This window comes from Lytechinus variegatus, chromosome 7 (genome assembly GCF_018143015.1).
Source record: "Lytechinus variegatus isolate NC3 chromosome 7, Lvar_3.0, whole genome shotgun sequence".
Classification (NCBI taxonomy): Eukaryota; Metazoa; Echinodermata; class Echinoidea; order Temnopleuroida; family Toxopneustidae; genus Lytechinus; species Lytechinus variegatus.
This window is the reverse complement of record NC_054746.1, coordinates 40,974,939-40,995,431: the sequence shown is the minus strand read 5'-3', so window position 1 is coordinate 40,995,431 and position 20,493 is coordinate 40,974,939. Positions and strand designations below refer to the sequence as shown.

General features: G+C 34.7%; 1 protein-coding gene across 1 annotated transcript in view; it reads right to left on the bottom strand.

Annotated features, from left to right (window-relative positions):
* LOC121419311 (neuronal acetylcholine receptor subunit alpha-10-like) overlaps positions 1-19,929 on the bottom strand; it is a 63,489-nt gene extending 43,560 nt beyond the window's left edge. Inside the window, exons 1-3 of the mRNA XM_041613716.1 lie at positions 19,543-19,929; positions 11,402-11,550; positions 7,400-7,444 (exon numbers count right to left, since the gene is read on the bottom strand). Coding sequence (XP_041469650.1) covers positions 7,400-7,444; positions 11,402-11,550; positions 19,543-19,618 — 270 coding nt within the window. The 5' untranslated portion in view covers positions 19,619-19,929. The remainder of the gene's footprint in view (positions 1-7,399; positions 7,445-11,401; positions 11,551-19,542) is intronic.
* Between the last annotated feature and the right edge of the window lie 564 nt (positions 19,930-20,493).

Here is a 20,493-nt window from a genome sequence, read left to right as displayed (position 1 = left end):
TAGTGAAACCTTGTTTTACTTGTCGAATTTACATAGGCGGATCCAGGGGGACCAAGGGGCCCGGGACTCCCTATTGGTGGAGCAAAAAAAGGGGGAGGCATTATAAAAAGAAAAGAAGGGAAAAGAGAGAAGAAAATAAGAGGATGAAAAAGAGTGAATAAAATGAGGTGAGGAGACGACTTGGAAAATAAAATAAAAAAAAACTTTCATGTCACTATAATAAGTTTTCGCTCGCGCTTCGCGTTTGCATTGCATGTTTGATGAGATAGGCAGACATTCTTCCTCAATAGGCTGATATGGAGCTTAAAATATCAAGTTTTGAAGTCAATATATAAACCCAAAAAAAAATTCAGCTCCGACATCGAGCTTTAATTAGTTTGTGTGATTTATAAATTGATTTTCAAACAAGTGTTCTGTAAAATGTCCGTTTTATTGTCTCAATATCAACGTTTTCAGATCGCGCTGCGCGCTCGCGTTATTTGATTTGTAAGGTATCTATTCTCTTCATGTATTCCATAAAATTCTCAAAATGTCCCTCAATTTCGAGGTTTGATTGTCAAACCTATCAGCCAGCGCTGCGCGCTCGCATTTTGATTGGCCAGTAATGTAAACCTCAATAATAATAAGCAATTCTAAAACAAACTACTTCAAATCCCCTTTTCATAACATCACGATTTGCGCTTTCATTAATTTGTTAAAAATATATTAACCCATGCATCCTATTCATAATAAAAAAAATAGCTTAAAATATCAAATTTTCAGGAATTAATATCAACAAATTTCGAACTGTCATTAGGCTTATTACATTAATAAATACAAATAACATTTTCATGAATTCATAAATATTAAATTGACCTTTTATCAGAATGGAATATTTCGCGCTAAGGAAGAGAAATAGAAGAAAGTCATCATTTTCATATGATGACAAAATTTAGTTAGAATGTCCAGGTCCTAGTTCAAAATAAAAACAATAATTAATATCAACTTGCGCTTTGCTCTAACATCGCTTATTAAGAGCAATCCATAATATCCACTTCATGATTTTCCTACAGAGTGCTTGAATCAGTGCTTGAATTGACCCCTTTTCAGATAGGAATATCAAATATTTTCAGTTCGCGCTTCGCGATCACATTATTGATTTTCATGATAAAAGATATATTAAGAATGCCCAGATACTAGGTATAAATATTAAGCACACGGACGCATATTTATTGAGATACATAGCTTGTTCTTTATTTAAAACATGCTTAAATTATCCAGTTTCCGACTAAAATTTACATGAATAGAGTGACCCATTTTTAATCTCATTTTTTCCGCTCACGCTTCGCGCTCGCATTGTTCAGTTATATCCCTATATCCTGCCCATGATTACAAATATGCTTAGAATTTTCATTTTTTAGGTTGGAATGTCAAAAACTTTCAGCTTGCGCTTCGCGCTCGCTTTATTTGATTATCATTGAATATGTATCGTTTTATTGCTAACTCCAAACAGTCCTCAACAGGTCCCTTTTCGATCAGTAATACGAAGTTTGTTCAGGATCACAAACATTGCCCAGAATGTTCGATTTTCAGGACAAGATACATGAAATTAAAAAAAAATTAGCTCGCGCTTCGCGCTCGTAATATTTAGATATGGCTTATGAGATTAAAGGAATAAAGCAAAGAAGTGACTGTTACGAAGAAACAAACAAAAATCATCTCTGAACTGCCAATCGGGGAAAATATGGGTGATTTTTTTGCCCCCCCCCCCCTTATTGGCGAAAGCTGGATCCGCCCCTGAATTTAGGCCTTCTTCAGCACTCTCAGCCGAAAGATCGCTCCCAGGGCCCTGATAATGGTACTTAAAAACACAACACGATAAATATTCTGAAGAGAGCTGAACATTTTAAGTTGAAAATGTTTCCTCAGTTTAGTTTTGAAGCTCCCAAAATGAAATTTGAGGAATTCAAGTATATGCTAAGTTGGCTTTCATTTCCTCCTTCTTCTACTTTTCTTTTTGCCTACTCTTCTGTATCCAACTCTTTCTTATCGTCCTTTTTTGCGTCCTTTTTCATTTTCTTTTTGTATTCTTTTCTTCAATGTAATCCTTAAAGCGGAGGTTGTTAATGCAAAGTTACTTAACTCATCGATAGATGAAACTTTCACTAACAGGTGCATTCGCTTAAAATAAACTGGTGTGGTTTTATACCCCTTTCATAAACACAATTATGCGGCTAATAGCAGCATAATTTGGTCGTAAAATTGGAGGAGGACAAGAGTTATCCACATTATTTTGATGCTGCTATTATCCGCATAATAGCAGCATCGGGACAAGATTTTAAGTTTATGAACGCATTTTCAAATAATGCGGATAATTGCCATGGTGCGGTCAGAAGGTCACCCTTTTCCAACACAACTGCATCGGAGGGGGCGTGTCCAGTTGTCATGACGGTTATCTGCCTTTTTCAGGACGGGCGCTCGTAAAAATAATGCGGCTTATTTTCGGAGTTTGTGAACGCAATTTTTATTGAATTATCCGCATTACTCTTATTGGAGGATAGGTTTATGAAAAGCGTATTAGTTCGGACGGTTATACGTTCTACTCAATAGGATGATCAATAGCATAATTATGATACAAGAAATTTATTCTATTATTATTCGAATCATTACAAATCTTAAGTGAAAAACACGCATACAGGTTTTTTTTTATTAAATAGTGTACTGTATAAGCAAGTTTACATAGTTATCACATTGTAACGCATAAAACAATGTGTGTAATTCAATCGACTGGCCGACATTTGGCACTCTGATAGTAAAATCTAAGTGGTCTTAAAAGTATTGATCCGAGGAACGGTGAATCACTTTGCATATTTTAAAGACAAACCTGATACAGAATGGTAAGGACGGAGTTCCGGTCAACCACTAAATTTCTCGAGAAACGAAGTGTAGAAAGGCCTTATAAGCGGCGTGATGTTTAAGTTGCCATCCTGTAAGGGACGCCTTTCGAAATATATCTCCCCAGATTTTTTTTTCGAGGGATGAGATCCGCCCTTGCATCGGAAGTGAAAGGGAAAGCAATGCGATCAAATACGTGATTTGACAAGATTGATTTACGACGTAAAATTATGTATTCATCCATTTGTGTGAAAATGTTTTATGTTATTTCAAACTATACAAAGCAACCCCCCAAAAAAAAAAATATTAATGAATTAAAAAAAAATGGAAGTCTGAATTTCGCGGAAGACCGCTTCTTTCTTTTTTTTTAGAGGAAATCTGTTTGATCTTTTTTCCAGTACAGCAATCGGGGTTGATCATGGTCAAAATCACTCTTCGTTAAAAGCCCAGTCACATCGCAATCCATTAAACTACGAAACCGATCGATATTTGGCCTTTGGGAATATTACTGAGCTGTTGCTTTGGTCTGATATCGGTCTTGTATCGGCCTAGTAAATGTAACTGGATGCAATGGATATAAAGAAGCACTGATGAGACAATATTTCACTGTTCTGAGTGAATCTACAATTTGACAAACTCGCCTTTTTCAGAAGGTTGAATCGTCAATCTCCTCACGTCATCTTCCATGTTGTTTCATTTTGTTGCAAATCGCAGGAAATCTTGAATGATCACGAACACGACAAGAAATACAGTACAATGTCCTTAACATCTATGCTCTGTTTGACAACTGAACATTGTATCACACAAAGTCAAATGTATATATTGGGTAGTCCGCTGACTCCTCTTCATTTAAATAGATAATATTAGATATAACAAATTTGATGTGTGATAAAGGATGGCATATGATGATGATACTTGGTCGGGAAAGGGAGAAAAAATAAAAAAAATACTTTTATGTTTTCAAATGAAAATTACATTATTTTCCCCCCAAAAACAACAACCGTACCATGCACCGCGTCAATGCAAATCAGGTGTTATAAGCAAATATTGTAGACATGAGGAGTCCAACTTAATTACAAAAACCAATAAATCGAATACAATCAGAGGAAGACGTCCTATCAGGGTGTCTTACATCTCTAATATCAAGAATAAGTATGTAAATGTCAAGGTTTTATTTTCACCTCCTTATCAAACAATCTCAAATGTCACAGAATAGTAAGAATTGTATAGATGCACCATGTAAAGCCATACAATTGAGAGTAAATAATGAAATGTCAATATCGAATTTACATGATATCTTGTTGCCGTGGAAATTATATCTGGTGATTACTGTGTATGTAAATTGCTGTAGTACTTGTATGTTAGAAATGGTAGGGATGGGTTAATTCAAATTCAAGCATATGTGTGTGATTTCTTCACACGTATGATTAATGCATTGCACAAAATATAGTCATGATATATGCAACAATTTCGTAAAGAAGTTACATGTATGATTTGTATTGTACATTACGAATACAATATGCTCTTAGTTACTATTTTGTAGCTGTAAGTTGATTTTGTATATTGTATGAGTACATTTCGCATGGAAAAGAAACAAAATGAAATATTAGCCGGAAAATACTTTTAAGATATCAAAGTTTAGATTGCTGTGTGAAATAAAATAGTTTTGCCTGCTCGATAGCCCCATTTGAAAATTTGGCTAAAAAACGGCGTGATGGGACTCTTTTAAGGAGTCGAGGTGTCGCTCCACTTCTGTCTCTGAATATTCATCAAGCAACAGGCGAACGACTCAAATCCTTTTTGGGATTGAATCGAATGCTTGATCACGTGATTTACATTGAATGTCCAAGATAACAAGGTTTGATTGTCAAGGGTCGGTGGTTGTCAATGATTGGCATGGCCTACGGTCGTTCCAATCTAATATAGGCCTATATACGTTTAATGCATTTTACGTTAATTCGTAATTCAACACATAGGTATGAAATAATTTAAGAGTAAAAATTGGGACAATTATGAAAATATCGTTTTCATTAGCTAGCTGCTATATATATATTAGTAATTTTTTGACACATCTAATAATCAGATTGAAGATTACGTACTAAAAGTAAAATTTAACAAACTTAAGAACGCCTTTTTGGATTCGGAAGCTTTGCAAGTCGTTCACGGGAGTTGCTTCTCATTCTTGAATATCATAGACCATACACGCGAACATCAAGATACTCACCGGAACGAGAATTTAAATACTACCCCTAAGTAACCCGCTTGAGATGGATGAGAACCAAATATTAAGCATAATTAAGTCACATAATATGTTAAATTTATCTTGTTGTGTCACATAACACTCTAATATGTGACTTACTTACGTAATATGTGATTGGCATAAGAAGTTCGTCTCGTCATGTGTGCTATCTGACCCAATAGTGTAGCAGTCGATATTCATTAATTTTACTGGGATTTGCCTCTAGGACCAGAAGGAGTTGCAATCAATCGCAACTCTAAAAATCAGGCGCAACTTGATTTTCAACCAATCAACAGCGCGCATTTGGGACTTGCGATTGATTTTTTGACTTGCGTTTAAACCCAACTCTTTCTGCAACGGGCCCCAGTAAATATAGGAAGCCATTTGAACCACATACATTTTGTGCAAAATTTAATTTTCCTTCAATTGATCTCTCATCGTTGTAATCAATAAATGCAAATAAATCCATGCAACTGTACTTTTTACATAAAATCACAAAGTTTCCCAGTGGATATGTTTTTTTTTTCAATAAACAGAGGTAATGATTTTTTTAATATTACCGTACGGTTATAAAAATAAAAAAATCCTGCAAAATTCGTTTTTATTCAAACCTTTGAAATTATCAGGAAATAACTATGTATAAGACTACAGCTTCTTTGCCATTTGAAACATTCCCCCCTCCCCGAAGCAAAAACAAAAATAATATATAAAGAGGGAAAGGTGAAGGTAAAATATAGAACAAATTACGAGCCACGATGATGCCCTCCAGAGCATTTTCTACTACATTCCCCGGACATTCTCCCGTAATAGGCAGCACAAGAAACAATGATGACGTCATTCTCCAGATTGCCTGTTGCTGGATAATACCCCAAGACGTGTATTGCTGTTTTTGTATTTAATGTTTTCCATTATCCACAAATTTACCGTCACACAACAATATATCATCTAAAAATAATCTGATAATGCAATGACTAAGAGGGGGAAGAAGGTTGACAGCTTAGGTAGATAGAGATTTACAAGTGGTCAGTATGCTCTTGAATTACAACGCATGTATACTGAAGAAAAACGCTCAAAAAGGATTGATGATGAGAGAGAAAGAAATATAGAGTAAAAGATAGACAGAGACAAACACACACACACATCCACACACACACACACCCACACCCCATTATACAAACTGAAATACGTAGCTGGGGAAAAAAGAGATCGAGAATAGATGAAGGGGATGGGTTAAGATAATAACAAATGGGTAATAAAAACGAAAACAAGATGAAATGAAATACTGTAAAGAGAGCGTGAAATTCTTCTTTTTAAAGGGACGTTTGTACAACTGACAAAGCAAGATTTTGTGAATGTCGCTTTCATTTGATTAAATATCCTCACCCTCATGCACTTTTCTGGCTTATTGATATCGTCTTTTTATTTCCCCATGCCGTTCTTGCGAGAAAACGAATTCCAATATATGTCCCTCGTCACAAAACAGACAGGACAGTGAAAGCTTCATTAATCAGGTTTATCGTGGCTCCTTTTTGCCTCGGACCCATCTACAAAAGTGCATTATGATGTAAGAGAGGTGGATTCATCCTAGGTAATGCTGGCGTATAGCAGTCCCCCTCTCTTTTCCCCTATAAACCGCTATCTTCTTTCTCTCAGGGGCATATCAGTGATTCACTTATCTTCAAAATACCCTTCACGACATATCATTCGATGATAAAAACAAATAAATCTTACCCAGTGTGTTTACTTTGGTCGTATTATATGCTATTCTGAAAAAATCTAATAAAATGAATCGAGAGGATTGCTGTTTTTGTTATTCATAACTATCTAGACGACATAGCCCGCCGTAACCCCCCCCCCCCCTCTAATTTTACAGAAGGCGCAAGCTAAACAGTTACATGGAATATTTTGTATCCGTAGTTAATAGTAAGTTTATAAACATAATTATTTTAGGCGTATTATGATAATTATTTTTGCGATCATTATTATTACTATTGGGGAGGGCATGGCGGCAAAGCCCATCCACCTCCCATTTGTACTCCAGGACTATTGCAGATACAACTCCATAAAGATGTCTGCTTTATTCCTTCAGGCAATATTACCCTAACCAAAATCCATACTCATTTCATTAGTTTATATAAAAGAACAAATAGGAATGCATTTAAATAACGTTCCACTATAACGGCAAGTCTCACTTTGTCGAATAGGTTTGAATGCTTAAAATCATTAGAAATGAAGATACCACTGACATTTGAAAGATACCAAGTGACATTTTGAAAATAGACTCACCATCCTCATGTAAGACATGATGGTCAACTGCTGCTGAGTTTCATCCTGTAAAGGAGAAGATGGGGGAAAATACAGAGAAGGATGCGGAACAAGATATTAGATTACAAATTAATCACGTCTTATATCCACAATTGGTTTCAAGCTAGTGAAGAGAATATCACCCTCAAACTGGGCTAAAATATGATTCAAGCGGCACATCGGGGGCAAACCTGATTATGTTTTCTCTCTTAATATAAGCTTTGCTTTATCCATCTTTCTAGATTATTTCTGATTCAATTTCATCGTCATAATCTTCCCTCCCATCTTTTGGTGAACATATGCCGCCTCTAGCATGTAATTTCCTCCTCGTATACCATGCGAAAGGTCACGTTTGTCCGCACGTAGTGTGAATGCGTGCCTTCCTTTTCTACGATTCGCTTAACTTTGTTTTTGAAATACAATATTTCTCTCCACCTAATTCACTTTCATAAAAGTCGTTTTTAAATATCTTTGTCAGTTTTGAATTAGTTGCATTAAAAAACTTGTTAGCAATTTTCTATGTTCAACCTTGTTTAATGTTTCAAGTGGAGTATCTCGAATGGAAGCTTCAAGATTTTTAAGATCTTATATAAGTTGACAAATTCATCCTTCATTAAAAAAAATCGATTGAGATTGGAGTGGGGGAAATAAATAAAATTACATGTATATAAAGTCAAGTACATCCTTGGAAATGTTGATTTGAATAAATAGAGAAAGATCAAACTGGCATAATGCTGAAAATTTCATCAAAATCAGATGGAAAATAAGAAAGTTACATATGACATTTTAAAGTTTCGCTTATTTTTCACAAAACAGTGATGTGCACAACTCAGTGACATTCAAATGAGACAGTCGATGATGCCCCTCACTCACTATTTTTTTGTAATTTATTGCTTGAATTATACAATATTCAATTTTTTACAGATTTGACAATAAGGACCAACTTGACTAATTCCATATGTTGAGAGAGGAATTAATCATTCTTTCACTTGACAATGAGGAGAAAACTAGAATATTTCATATGATAAAATACAAAAAATACTGATTGGATTACGTCACCAGTCTCCTCATTTGCATACCGACCAGGATGTGCATATAACCGCTTTGTGAAATTAAGCATTAAAGTTAATTTTAAATTAACTTTAAAATGTCATAACCTTCTCATTTTACATCCGATTTTGATGAAATTTTCGGTATTATGCTTGTTGGATGTTTCTCTCTTTATTCAAATCAACTTATCGTTGGTGTGGACTTATCCTTTAAATAAAGCCATTTTCTACATTTATGTACATATTTCTATGTACACCCGTGCCGTTAATATTATAATGCTTCAAGGTGAGTTCCTTTTTGAGGTCGACATTGATTCTTGATTATGTTATCCTTCACTGTTGTACTACTACTACTACCAGTTCAAATATGTACTCAATTCACAAGTCTGTTGTTACAACTGCGCCGCTTAAAACAGGCATTGCGCTTCAATAGGAAATCCCCCAATACAGAAAGTGGGAGAGACTCATTGCTATAATGATTACAATGATGTCAAATAGGAATACGGACAAACATTAAAAAAACACATATTCATGTTTTTAAATGCATTAACAGATGGGTAAACGTAAGTTGTTCTCTATTGTTTTTAATAATTAAATAAATTACATTCCTCACATTTCTTTGTAAAAGTTCTAAATTACGTTTGACTTTTAACCCGACGTTGATTACAATGTTCCAAAATAAATGAATTAACGAAAGTCAACTCGTGTTTTATATTTTACATGCTTGATCGATAACAATTGCTAAATGAATTTCTTGCAAGCAATTACAGTGCTGTAATAATCGTAAAAATATAGAGAGATGTAAGGTTCAACAGACAGATAAAAAGATAGGAAGCGAATAAGAAAATTAGATAACAAGGATGGACTATACCAATGGCAAAAAGTCATAATAAGAGAAGAAGGTAATGTAATGATGTACGACTGAGTTTATGACTCCAGACTGAGGCAGTCAATTAGACTGAGATGCCTCTTAAAACGCAGTACTAACATGTGGACTTGTATGGGAACAGATATCTTCACATGTTTTCTTCCACCAGACAACACAGCACCTCACTGTTTACTGATGAGATCATTCTTTTTCATTTTATAACTTTGTCTACAAAATATGTCCCTTCTTAATTAGGCACGGGCGGAGTAAGGGGGGGGGGGCGTGTACCTATTTATCATCCCATATACACATGATATAGGTCCATGGTCCTCCAAACTAACATTTCCTTACAATGCTGATTTGAGAAAAGGTGCCTCTATTTTTCCCCTTTGCTTCTTGCTTTTTTCATTTGTCTGATGTAATTAAATGACAATTTACAATGACGATTACCAAGGAAAGTATTATAAATAATGTCTAGGCATGAAGACGTGCATACATAGAATCATGTAGTTTTTCAAGATTGAGGATTGGGGTTCTCTTATTACGACGAACATGAAACAAGTATTGACCAAAATAGGCCCACTGCTTCATAAAAATAATTTTCGGTCAAATATTGAAGAGTCTTTGTTCCATCCCATATAGCTAGCTGTTGATCGTGGGCCGAATATTACGATAGATTATTCCAACAACCAATACAATAAATTTATTGTAAGTTTTGTGATACAGTACTCAGATTCTTTCCATTATATTTTGATGAATAGGAATATGACATTTCCAATCAAAATGGAAATGATATGGAAGCCCTTATAATATAAAAATATAACTTTTCAAATTTCATGCATTACAATCATGGGAGATATTTGATTTTGATCATGTAATATTCGAGGCAGGGTAGATTTAAAATCTTGGAATAATGAACGTGATTAATAGGAAGTCTAAAAGGGGTAATGTAATGGTATGTTTTTCACGACCAGAATTTACTAAGTCTGGATATTTTCGCAAGAGAAAAAAAAATACATAATTTCATTTATGTATTCATTCATTTCTTTGGGGGAAATGTGAAAAATTATAATGCAATTTTAATATAAAAGCGCTTGCATCTTTTTGGCACTCTATCATGGGCTCAGCATATAGCCCAGCCGCCGTCCTATATCGAGCATGCCTTTCAAGGAATTACTCCTGTCAGTGAAGACCATTTACTATACACAATCGGGCAAAAGCGTGAATTTTGGCTGAAGGGAATAACGCCTTGGTAACAAATAACGAGCATGAAAACACCTTAATAATTTATTCTTCGTGAAGTTTTTGTGACATAAATTCATTGAACTGTGTTAATGTATATTCCTTGTGTGACGGATTTCAAAATGATTGGCTTAGAGTTGGTATTCCTAAGCCAAGGGTCCATATACAAACAAATACGTGTAACTATTATTGTCTTATTCATATTTCGTGACCTATCAAGAATTCAGCGCTCTATTCATTAATGAATTAAGATGGAGATTAGTGATAAAATCAAATTTAGCATCTAGAAAGACACACGCCATCTAAAGGTGGCTCTTTTATGATCAATACTTAAACAGTATAATATGTTTATTATGATAATATACATGCTGATGACAAATTCAGAATAAAAAATTATAATCATATGATTGATATGATCATAATTATGTGATTTAACATAAATCATATTCGAGATTGAGGTTCTGAAAAAAAGACATGCCAGATTACAAATTTCAATATCAAAGTATTTATAAATGCATCCAAATCAACCCTAAACGGATCAGTCAATGGTTTGGTTACTATACGAATTCAGTCTCCAATTTGTCTCCTATCAAACCAACATGTTAGGTACTGTTCTTCAAATCTTGCGAGCGAATGGGGCGACTGAAAGAAAAAAAAATCTATCTAATAAAAAGAGTACTTGATTTGCTATAGTTTTCGGCGGGTAATAAGATTTTATTTCATTTTTTTAGAACATGATAGACTAGTTGCACAAAAGGTACAATTATATATGGGGATATCCAGTCTTTAAATTAGCCCCAGGACGTTGGTTATTACTGTACTTACAAATTTGATGATCTGTGATGGTAGAAATCTGAAGGAAACCCAGACAGGTCTGGAAGCATCACGTACAGGTCTGGCAGCCTTGTGACCGTATTCATTCATTAGTTTATTCACCAAATCCTTCTCACCTCGCCCATTATACTGACTGTACACTGAAAGACAAAGAAAACAAACAGCTCGTAATATTTCAAAACAATAAATTCAATACATGAATAACAACTATTTATACTAGATATGGAAATGAGTCGTATTTATACTTGAATACGAGTTGTCGTAATGAAAGTTTGTCTGAAGAATTCACTTCGAAATTAATCACGTTTGTGGATGGAACTGGGAGAAAGTATATTATTCATCTCAACATGTCACTAACACAAAAATTTAAATGATTAGAGGAACCAACTAATGCATTTGAGATATACTTTCGACTGATATTCAGTGTATATCATTGTATCCTGTGTATGTTCATCCCTGTTAAATTTCAAATACTGCAGTGTGGTTCAAATCCATCGAATTTTATCTGATAAATATCTTTGTATATCTTTTATGGATATTTGGCCATTAGGTGTTCTATCTTCTTAACATTTTGGACGGACAAACACATTGAAATATAACTTGAGACAGATTTCTACGATGTTGAGCGATGGCACATCTATCGGAAATATTGCTTAATGGTTGCATGAAGCGACCGTCCATGTCAGCTTGAGTTTATCAGTGAATATATCGTTGGTCCGTCCTAAGTACCGTATCTGCTTCCAGATGGGGTTCGAGATTGCAGGCAGAAGATATCAAAGAAACTCCAAGAGAGATCAAAGTTTTCTGTCTCCTATTTATTTCGCACAGCATAAGTAATATTCCAAAATCCATTCCCTATTGGAAATAACCCATACATATAATTTCCTTCAATCAAATTTAATCCGTAACTGTAATCTTTGTGATTAGAATTGTTGGCTGTTATACACTGATGTGTTCAAAATACCCCGATCCAAGCCACAGCAAAGTACACAAACAAAAATCTATTACACTATTTTTTTTCTCTTTAATAAGAAGCATATTTGTACAAATGTTGTAGGAGATATTGTCGTTTTCGTTGTTGTTATTATTGTTATCTAGTTATACCTCTTATACATGGTTAATTACGTCATATTAGTATTCAAGCGAAAGTTCCACATGATTTTGTTTATAACCAATAATCATGAAAATGTCAAAACAGATATGAATTATTGGAAGTATTTCTCCTAAAAACGTTGTAGTTTTGACCTTTCTTTGAGAAAGGATTTATGGAATTTGGCATTTATATTAAAAACCTCAGTGAAAGAGGTTCGAAAAATCAGAGTTCATATGACTGGCGTCAAGGAGTGTAACCATTGTTGAATTGTGCCTATTATTGGGGACCTTCAACAAGGCCAAGCAATCTATACACCAGTACAATTGCTTGATTATCAATCTAGGGCTGTTTTACAGACGAGAACCCATGATAAATTATGAGCATTCTGGGCTGCAAAAAGAAGCGCGCCTATTTTGACCGATTTAGAACTACGCACTCATCAGTCACACAGACATTTGCGCCGGAGATTTCCATTAATTTTGCCCAATCAGTGCACTGTCCCTGCGAAGTGCAATCGACGAAATTGAACCTTGGTTTAAATCAGCGCAGTCAAGAATTGCTCTCTCCAAAACATTTTGGATTCCTTCTCTTACTTTTCTTCAATCGATACAAGCTAAACGTAGAACAATCTATTTTTTCCAATTTTCAAAATTATTGATAAATATGACGATGAGCTGCAGAACCAACCAATCTTTGCAATCTAAGATAGCAAAAATTGCAGCAAGATTTTGTCTTGTAGCAGAACTAACAAATCCAAAATCCTTTCTTTTATGATACCCTTAAACTCCGTTGAAATACGTAGAAGCGTGAATTTAAGTCGATTCGAAAACTTTCAAATAATTTAAAACTACGGAACTGAACGCCCCCTGTCGAATCGCTTTATAAAGATAGAGGGGTTTAGTTTTTGAGAAAAAAAAATAAAATTGGATCTTTAGAAGATATGAAACTACTTTTTTCCATAGGGCCGAATGTGATTATCAAAATAAATCAAATATTGCATAAGGTTTGTACATTCTACTCAAAAGATTTAATGGCTGATTAAGAAGTGTAATAATGTATACTAAATGCAGAAGTTAATATTCAACTTTGGGGTGAATAAAATAATGATTTTAAAAAATTGATCAATACATCTTTCAAAGAAAATCGGAAAAATCTATGTGTTCATTTCATTCACTTTTGCCCTTATTGGTTTGATTATATAAAATAATGTTTAATTGACAAGAAATTCTAGTTGGAAGACAAAGGGGTATGAACATGCGATCGATTTCTCCTGTGTTGACCCAAGTCAAGTGAAGCACAATAATGTCTGCTTCACCAAACGAATAATGTACAGCTTTCAAACAACGGAACAGCTACATGTACCCTCGATGCGTGAGAAAGGTAAAGAGACGAGGATTTAAAGGACCTCCATTGCATACTTAACATTTTAGCCCCCTTCTCATTCTCTGTCTCTGTATCTTCATCGCTTTCTGTGGTTTCTGTCATTCCTTTCCTCTTTCTTTCTCTCTCTCTCCCTCACTTTCTCTCCCCTCCATCTCTTTCTTCATATTTCTCTGTATCTGTGTATAGACACCCCCACCTTTGTCTCTTCCCTTCCTATCTCCGTAATTCCTTTCCCTCTGCAATCCCTTGCCCATTTTACTTTCATATCCCTCCATCTTCCCACCGTCTTATCGCTATCATGTGGAAATAGAGATGGAGATGTCGGTATCTTCATACGGGTTCGGAGGATGAGGGGACAATACACGGTGTAGTGCAAGAAGTCGGATGCTACAAAGAGGGCAGGTGGGATGGAATAAGAGAGGAAGGGGGTGATGGATGATGTTGCTAGGTCAAGATGATTACGTCATACTTTTCAAACAAACAAAACACCCGTTAATAAATCAAATGATGAGAGGAAAAAAATAAGCTAGACATACAAAAGATACTTTTGTAATAAGCACAGAAGAACATCAAAATATAGTTTTCAGCAAATGTAGCATTGAAGGTAGCTAACATGATTGTGGACAACACAAGAAAAGAAAAAATGTTTTAAGCAACGTGATAAACAGTTAGTGAACACCAAAGAAAGAAGAAAGCAATAAAAATATTCTTAACAGCAGCCTGACAAAAGCTTCATAACTATGTACAGTTATTTATGTATGACAACTTAGTTAAGTTCACTTTAAACCTTACTCAACTTCACCCCCCCCCCCAAAAAAAAAGACATTGCTGACCAGAATGTCACTATACAGTTAATATCCTAAATTGATATGACATAATAACGTATTCCAGTTCATTCATTTGTGACTTTTCATGTTCCTGAGCAAATAAATATCTCTTTTTAGAAAATTTGAATGGAATTGTATGAACAATCCAGGATGTAACTTTTATTTGTAGCTTTAGGCAATAACTATTTCGTAATTTGCAAGATCATTTAAATAAAACATCACAGAGAGGTGATACTAGAATATCATTAAAATTAATGTAAAGGCTCGGTCCAACTGCATTTTAGGCCTGGTCCCTCTGGCGAACGGATACAAAAGGTATTCATGGAGGACACATCGGACGAGCAAAATTTCGCGGGTGGCTCCATCCGTTTTCATTCGCGCCAGAAATGGACAAAATTTGCGAAAAATTTGCAAAAAACATAACGGAAAAACGGACGTGGGTAGTTAGTAGCGCGGATGTTAAACGGTTGTTCTTCGGAAACCTTGCGGATGAAAACGGATAGAAGTGGATGACAGCTCCGAAGGGGTATACCGGGGGTTTGAATATTTTATTTTTGAGTTGCATATACGCTTACATCCTTTCTATTTCCGTGCTACTAACGATATATAGACGTCCCATGTACCTTATCTTTCCTCCTTCTTTCGGCTTTTCAGCTTCAGTAGATTTTGAGTTGAGGGGATACAGCGGACGTTTAACGGATGATGACAAACATGAAACGTTTGATGCTCGTATACGTCGGATTTACATCGTACCAGCGGAAAGTTCATCCGTTTTATAAGTTTTGTGCAATTTTTACGCGGATGAAATCACAGTGGACAGATGCTCGATGGATAGAGCGTATGTAACATGTATGCAATGTGTACACAACGGATGCATAGCGTTTTCCAACGGATGGCAAGATTTTTTTTGCGTTTTGAAGCCGCTTTGCATCCGTAAGTGCAGTGGGACCGGGCCTTGTCACTTTTGTGGATAAATATCATTGTTATTATTTTGAATTGACGGAAAATAAATACAATACAATATAATGCAATATAAAATGAGTAACAAAGCGAACGGAATGACGGGTGATGACTTCCGAATTCTTCGAATTGTGACCGTAATTCTATCATTTGCTGAAAAAGTCTGTTTTGGGGGTCCCATCTTCATATTTTGATAATAATTATAAATATCATCGCCCTTTTTTCAATCATGAAGAAGATAGGAATGATATGATATGCTGATATTGAAGAAAGTCTAAAGTTACATTTTTTATTTATATAATGTATTGCAAGCAATTACCCTGTATTTTCACAGAAATTATACAGAAACTGTCTAACGTGAACAAAACCCATACAAGTATTCACAATAGGTGACCATTATTGATTTGGAGGAAAGCTTGCATCGTATTTTTTTATTTAATATTAGACATAATGCATGGATATACGTCTGTTAATGTGACGCTATCCTCTGTTCATATTAATGTTTTTTCAAATGACTTTAGTCTGAGTAACAGCTGTATAATTCATTGCAACACTCGAGCATCGAGCTTGACAGACAGTACTTCGATCTAATTGCCTTTGGTTTGCTTTTGCCATCGTAACAAGAGAAGGAGCTTGATTAGAAAAAAATATATAAAATTAAGTTGTTAGATTCTACAATAAAAATGATAAAGAATTATAGGTCAATGATTAACCTTCAATGTTCTATGAATCGATAATGCTTTGTAAGTAAATCCTTGTAATCCTTTTAAGTAAATTTGATAGCAAGTTTTCTTTTATCAAATATATATGGATAGTAATGAGAAGTAGAACATGAATATAGACCGTGGACCTCATCACCCTCTTAAATCTGGTAGCCCCAATAGTTAAGCACTATAAGTCGAATGAATCGATATGATAAGGAGTCTCCAATAATGACACAGACAGCCAATGCACTTAATCGCCAGACGACTGCCCCAATATAAGAGGAATACATATTGATTAAGTATTCAATAAAAATAGAGGATAATTTATTTATGAGTCATAATTGGAAGATAGAAATGGTTTTACATGTCATTGCGACCATGGATACTGATAATCAAGAAATATTTCTTCGAGAATTAGGCACGGCTGGTTAAAATAAAACATGATATATAGCTGGCGTCAGATAAAATCTTATTCTTATATGCATTTGATTCACAGTGGATATGATTGACATTAATGTGTATCTGTTTACATCATTATTCCCAAGCAGATTTAATAAAGGACAAATAAAAATGAATACGAGAATGGGTTTAATGTCAAGCTTATAAATCAAATCAGTGAGGCTTCGAGAATATGGGGTTCAATTCATTGGTTCTTTCATCAATTTTCATATTCTAACGCTACTTTTATTTATGAAGATCAAAATGATAAAAATAACTGATGTCAATGAAAGTGACGCATTAGATTTGGCGCGTCCGAATATACTGTAAATGTTATGCAGTACACTCTAAAAAATATTGGGTAAAAAGGTTCCATGAGGGTAATTATGTGTCCAACCAACATTCATTATTTCTTATGGGCATTTTTATTTATCCAGTGTTATGAAAATTTTGCCCGTTCTAAAGCAATATGTTTCCCCCATTGGTTAAAATACTGCCCCAATTGATTGGTCACATAATAACCCCCGTGCTGGTTAAAATTTTACCAATGTTTTTTATTGTTTAAAGTATACCCGACCCCGAAAAAACATACGTTAATTCTAATATTCTTTGTTAAAATATCGCAGGAGTCGAGAACGATGTTGACTTTCCAGACAGTGGAAATGTCGCTATCCTCCCTCCAAAGCTTCAAATGAATACTGTAATCAAGTAAGGTTACCCGGACTGCGAATAGAATGATTCAATTCTAGAAATTGAATATTAATATCAAAACAAAATCATTGATTATGTTACAATGCAATCGTATATGTCACATTCTGGACAATAGCTTAGGCCACCTGCACAACCTTTATTTATACACATTATACTGGTCATGATGACAGACCTTGTAGAAAGAGAAGAAAGTGCATGCATCATCATACAGAACAATATCCTAGTCACTGTCCAACCCATCATGATCAAGATAGGTAATAATCCACCTTCTTGTTAAAGCGATATAACTAGGATATGTGAATATTGCCATTCATTTTGACCTCGAGAGCATCGCTGCCAGGGATTTGTGCAATAATCTAGTGAATTTGACATTTTTACTGGGATATGGTGTTTTTATTATTTATCATGATTTAATATGCTTCCGAGATATTTTACAATTATATTTGTCAGTTATTCATCTTAGGAATACAAGCATACGTGTTTCAGTATCAATCTATAACGTTGGTAATGAGATGGATTCATGTATAACAGATTAATGTTAAGATAAGGGCTATCATCAATTACAAAATTCCAAAATATACTGAAATTAATTTATCAAAGTGTTTATGTGTTGGTTTTAAGATAAAATGCGATCGAATTTGGAGCAAGGATTGAACAAAAATAGACAGACTCTTGCTTCACTAGTTAAGGAGTGACTATCCGGCGATTGCTATTAGGAGGGTTATATTAATTTGTTTAATGGATGGCAACTGGAAGTATACAATTTCCCGTATATTGAACCGAATTATATTCAACATAATTTATTGATATAGTAGTTCACTCTTTCACTGCTATAAGAATCCCTTGTAAATGATCAACAAGATGTTCCAAAGAGTTACTGAAGCTAGTTTCAATTCCCTGACTGCGTTGCTTATTATAATCCGTTATTCGCGATAATTTCAAAAGTTCATTGACAAGGCAATTAATATCACATATGGTGTATTTCTCGGAAGCTTTGCCAGTCTTGTTTTACACTACGTTTACTGTCAGTCTCATGAATTTTAGCTCCTGCGACATTACTTATTAGTTCTAGAGCTTAAAAATGTCCTTAATACTTTCTGAAAGCAACATCACATACAGTTGTCACTAAACGGATTGTAACTCCAGCTACCTTATTTTTGTACGAAATGCTAGTTAGCTTTGTAAAAAAGTTTGCCACGGTAGAGAAAACGGTTGGGTTCACACGCTTCTTGTATTGTTGATATGATATTCCACAAATTTGTTTGAAATTCTTAACTATACTGTTAAGATTGGACCGTTTTCTTCGCCCCTAATTGCTTCCAAAAAAGTGCAAGGTATTACAATATACTTTCCACAGAGCACAACATAGAATAAATCTATCCTTAATTTTGATAACTTAATAATAATCTAATAAAACGTGTTTATACTAGTAGCATATTGTAAATCTCTTGATTTCAATTTTTTATTGATTTAAAAAAGAAGTGCAGACATTTTTGTTCATAAACGTAGAACGTATATAGGGATGACTATGCCTATATCTATATAGTTTTCAAACTATTAAACGAGAAAGAAAGCCGACGATTCTGATAAAGACAGCGGGACTGAAACCTATAGCACTCTAGCGAAGCCGAAAAACCTTCTTAATCCTATAGTGTATCGTTATACTCCGTCTCAGTCCACTTTTTTCGTTAATCTCTTAGACTACATTAGAAGTATATCACTAATACCTTTGATTCCCAAACAATGCAATTTCATTCACATCTCAAACGAGTTAACTCATGCAGCTAATCTTGTAATATAGATATATATACATGTGTAAAATACGGATGATAGGATTTTACGGACAGTATTCATCATTGTATCTACCACGAGTTCGAAGCTTTTTTGTAAAGATTAATCTATTCATCCGTATCCACTTGTAACTCTAATTGTGTTTTTGTAAAGTGCCTTACTTGTGACATAATTACTCGCCATGCTCTCACATTATTTGATATTCTGTAGGCTCTCATAACTTACCTGGTTGACCATGTAAAACCAGTATCATCACCAGGAAGACAAAGATAAAGATCTCTTCGTACATTCTGTGTGCCATGATTCTCCAAAATGTGAAAGTCGTCTTACCAAACTTCCTTTCTCACACAATTGAGATAAAAAGGGAGGCGAAAGAAAAAGAAGAAATAGCACCGATCGCGGAAAACATGGAAAAACAAGTTGCTATATCCGTCACTATGTTAGCGTATTCCAAGTTTTGACTATATATATATTTTTCTTTTCAAGAGAGATATTATTCCGAGGAGATATCCTAAATTAAAATCTCAGTTGTTTGCGCTGGGGTTCCAATACTTAACACTGACGTAGAAAATAGCGAGAGAGTGAGAGAGAAAACGGAAATCTCGTTCACCTATCGTCTCAAGATTGACTTGATGTACTGCAGCTATAGGAGTACAACCGCAATTATAATAGTCTTTCAACCAGTCGCAATGTTCAGATGACACCATCACCCTCGGTTATGTTATTTAAGTCATTAGATTTGATTTTCATGTGACTTAAATTATCTCTTTCATATAACATGTATATGAAATAGAATGTGGTTACTAAACTGTCATAAGTTTATGATTAAGAACTATGTTGAACTATGCGGCGGGGATGGAGGGGGGGGGGGGTGGCTGTGGGGCATGTTCCCAGGAACTCTTAGTAAACTTATATCCCCTTTATAGCCCAAGAAATACCTTCCATGTCTTTATTGGATTGTATTATTTTATCGTTGTATGTATTTGTGATTATTATTTTTTCAATTAAAAAGAATACAAATAGAATGAAGTCGGTTTTTTATTTCAACCACTAATGGAACAATTATAATCATCTAAATAACTAAGTTAATTAGCTAATAAGCAAATTAATCCATATGATTTATAAAACCTTACGTAATTTAATACCGTGGTAAAGCAAGGGGGCGATTACTCCCCT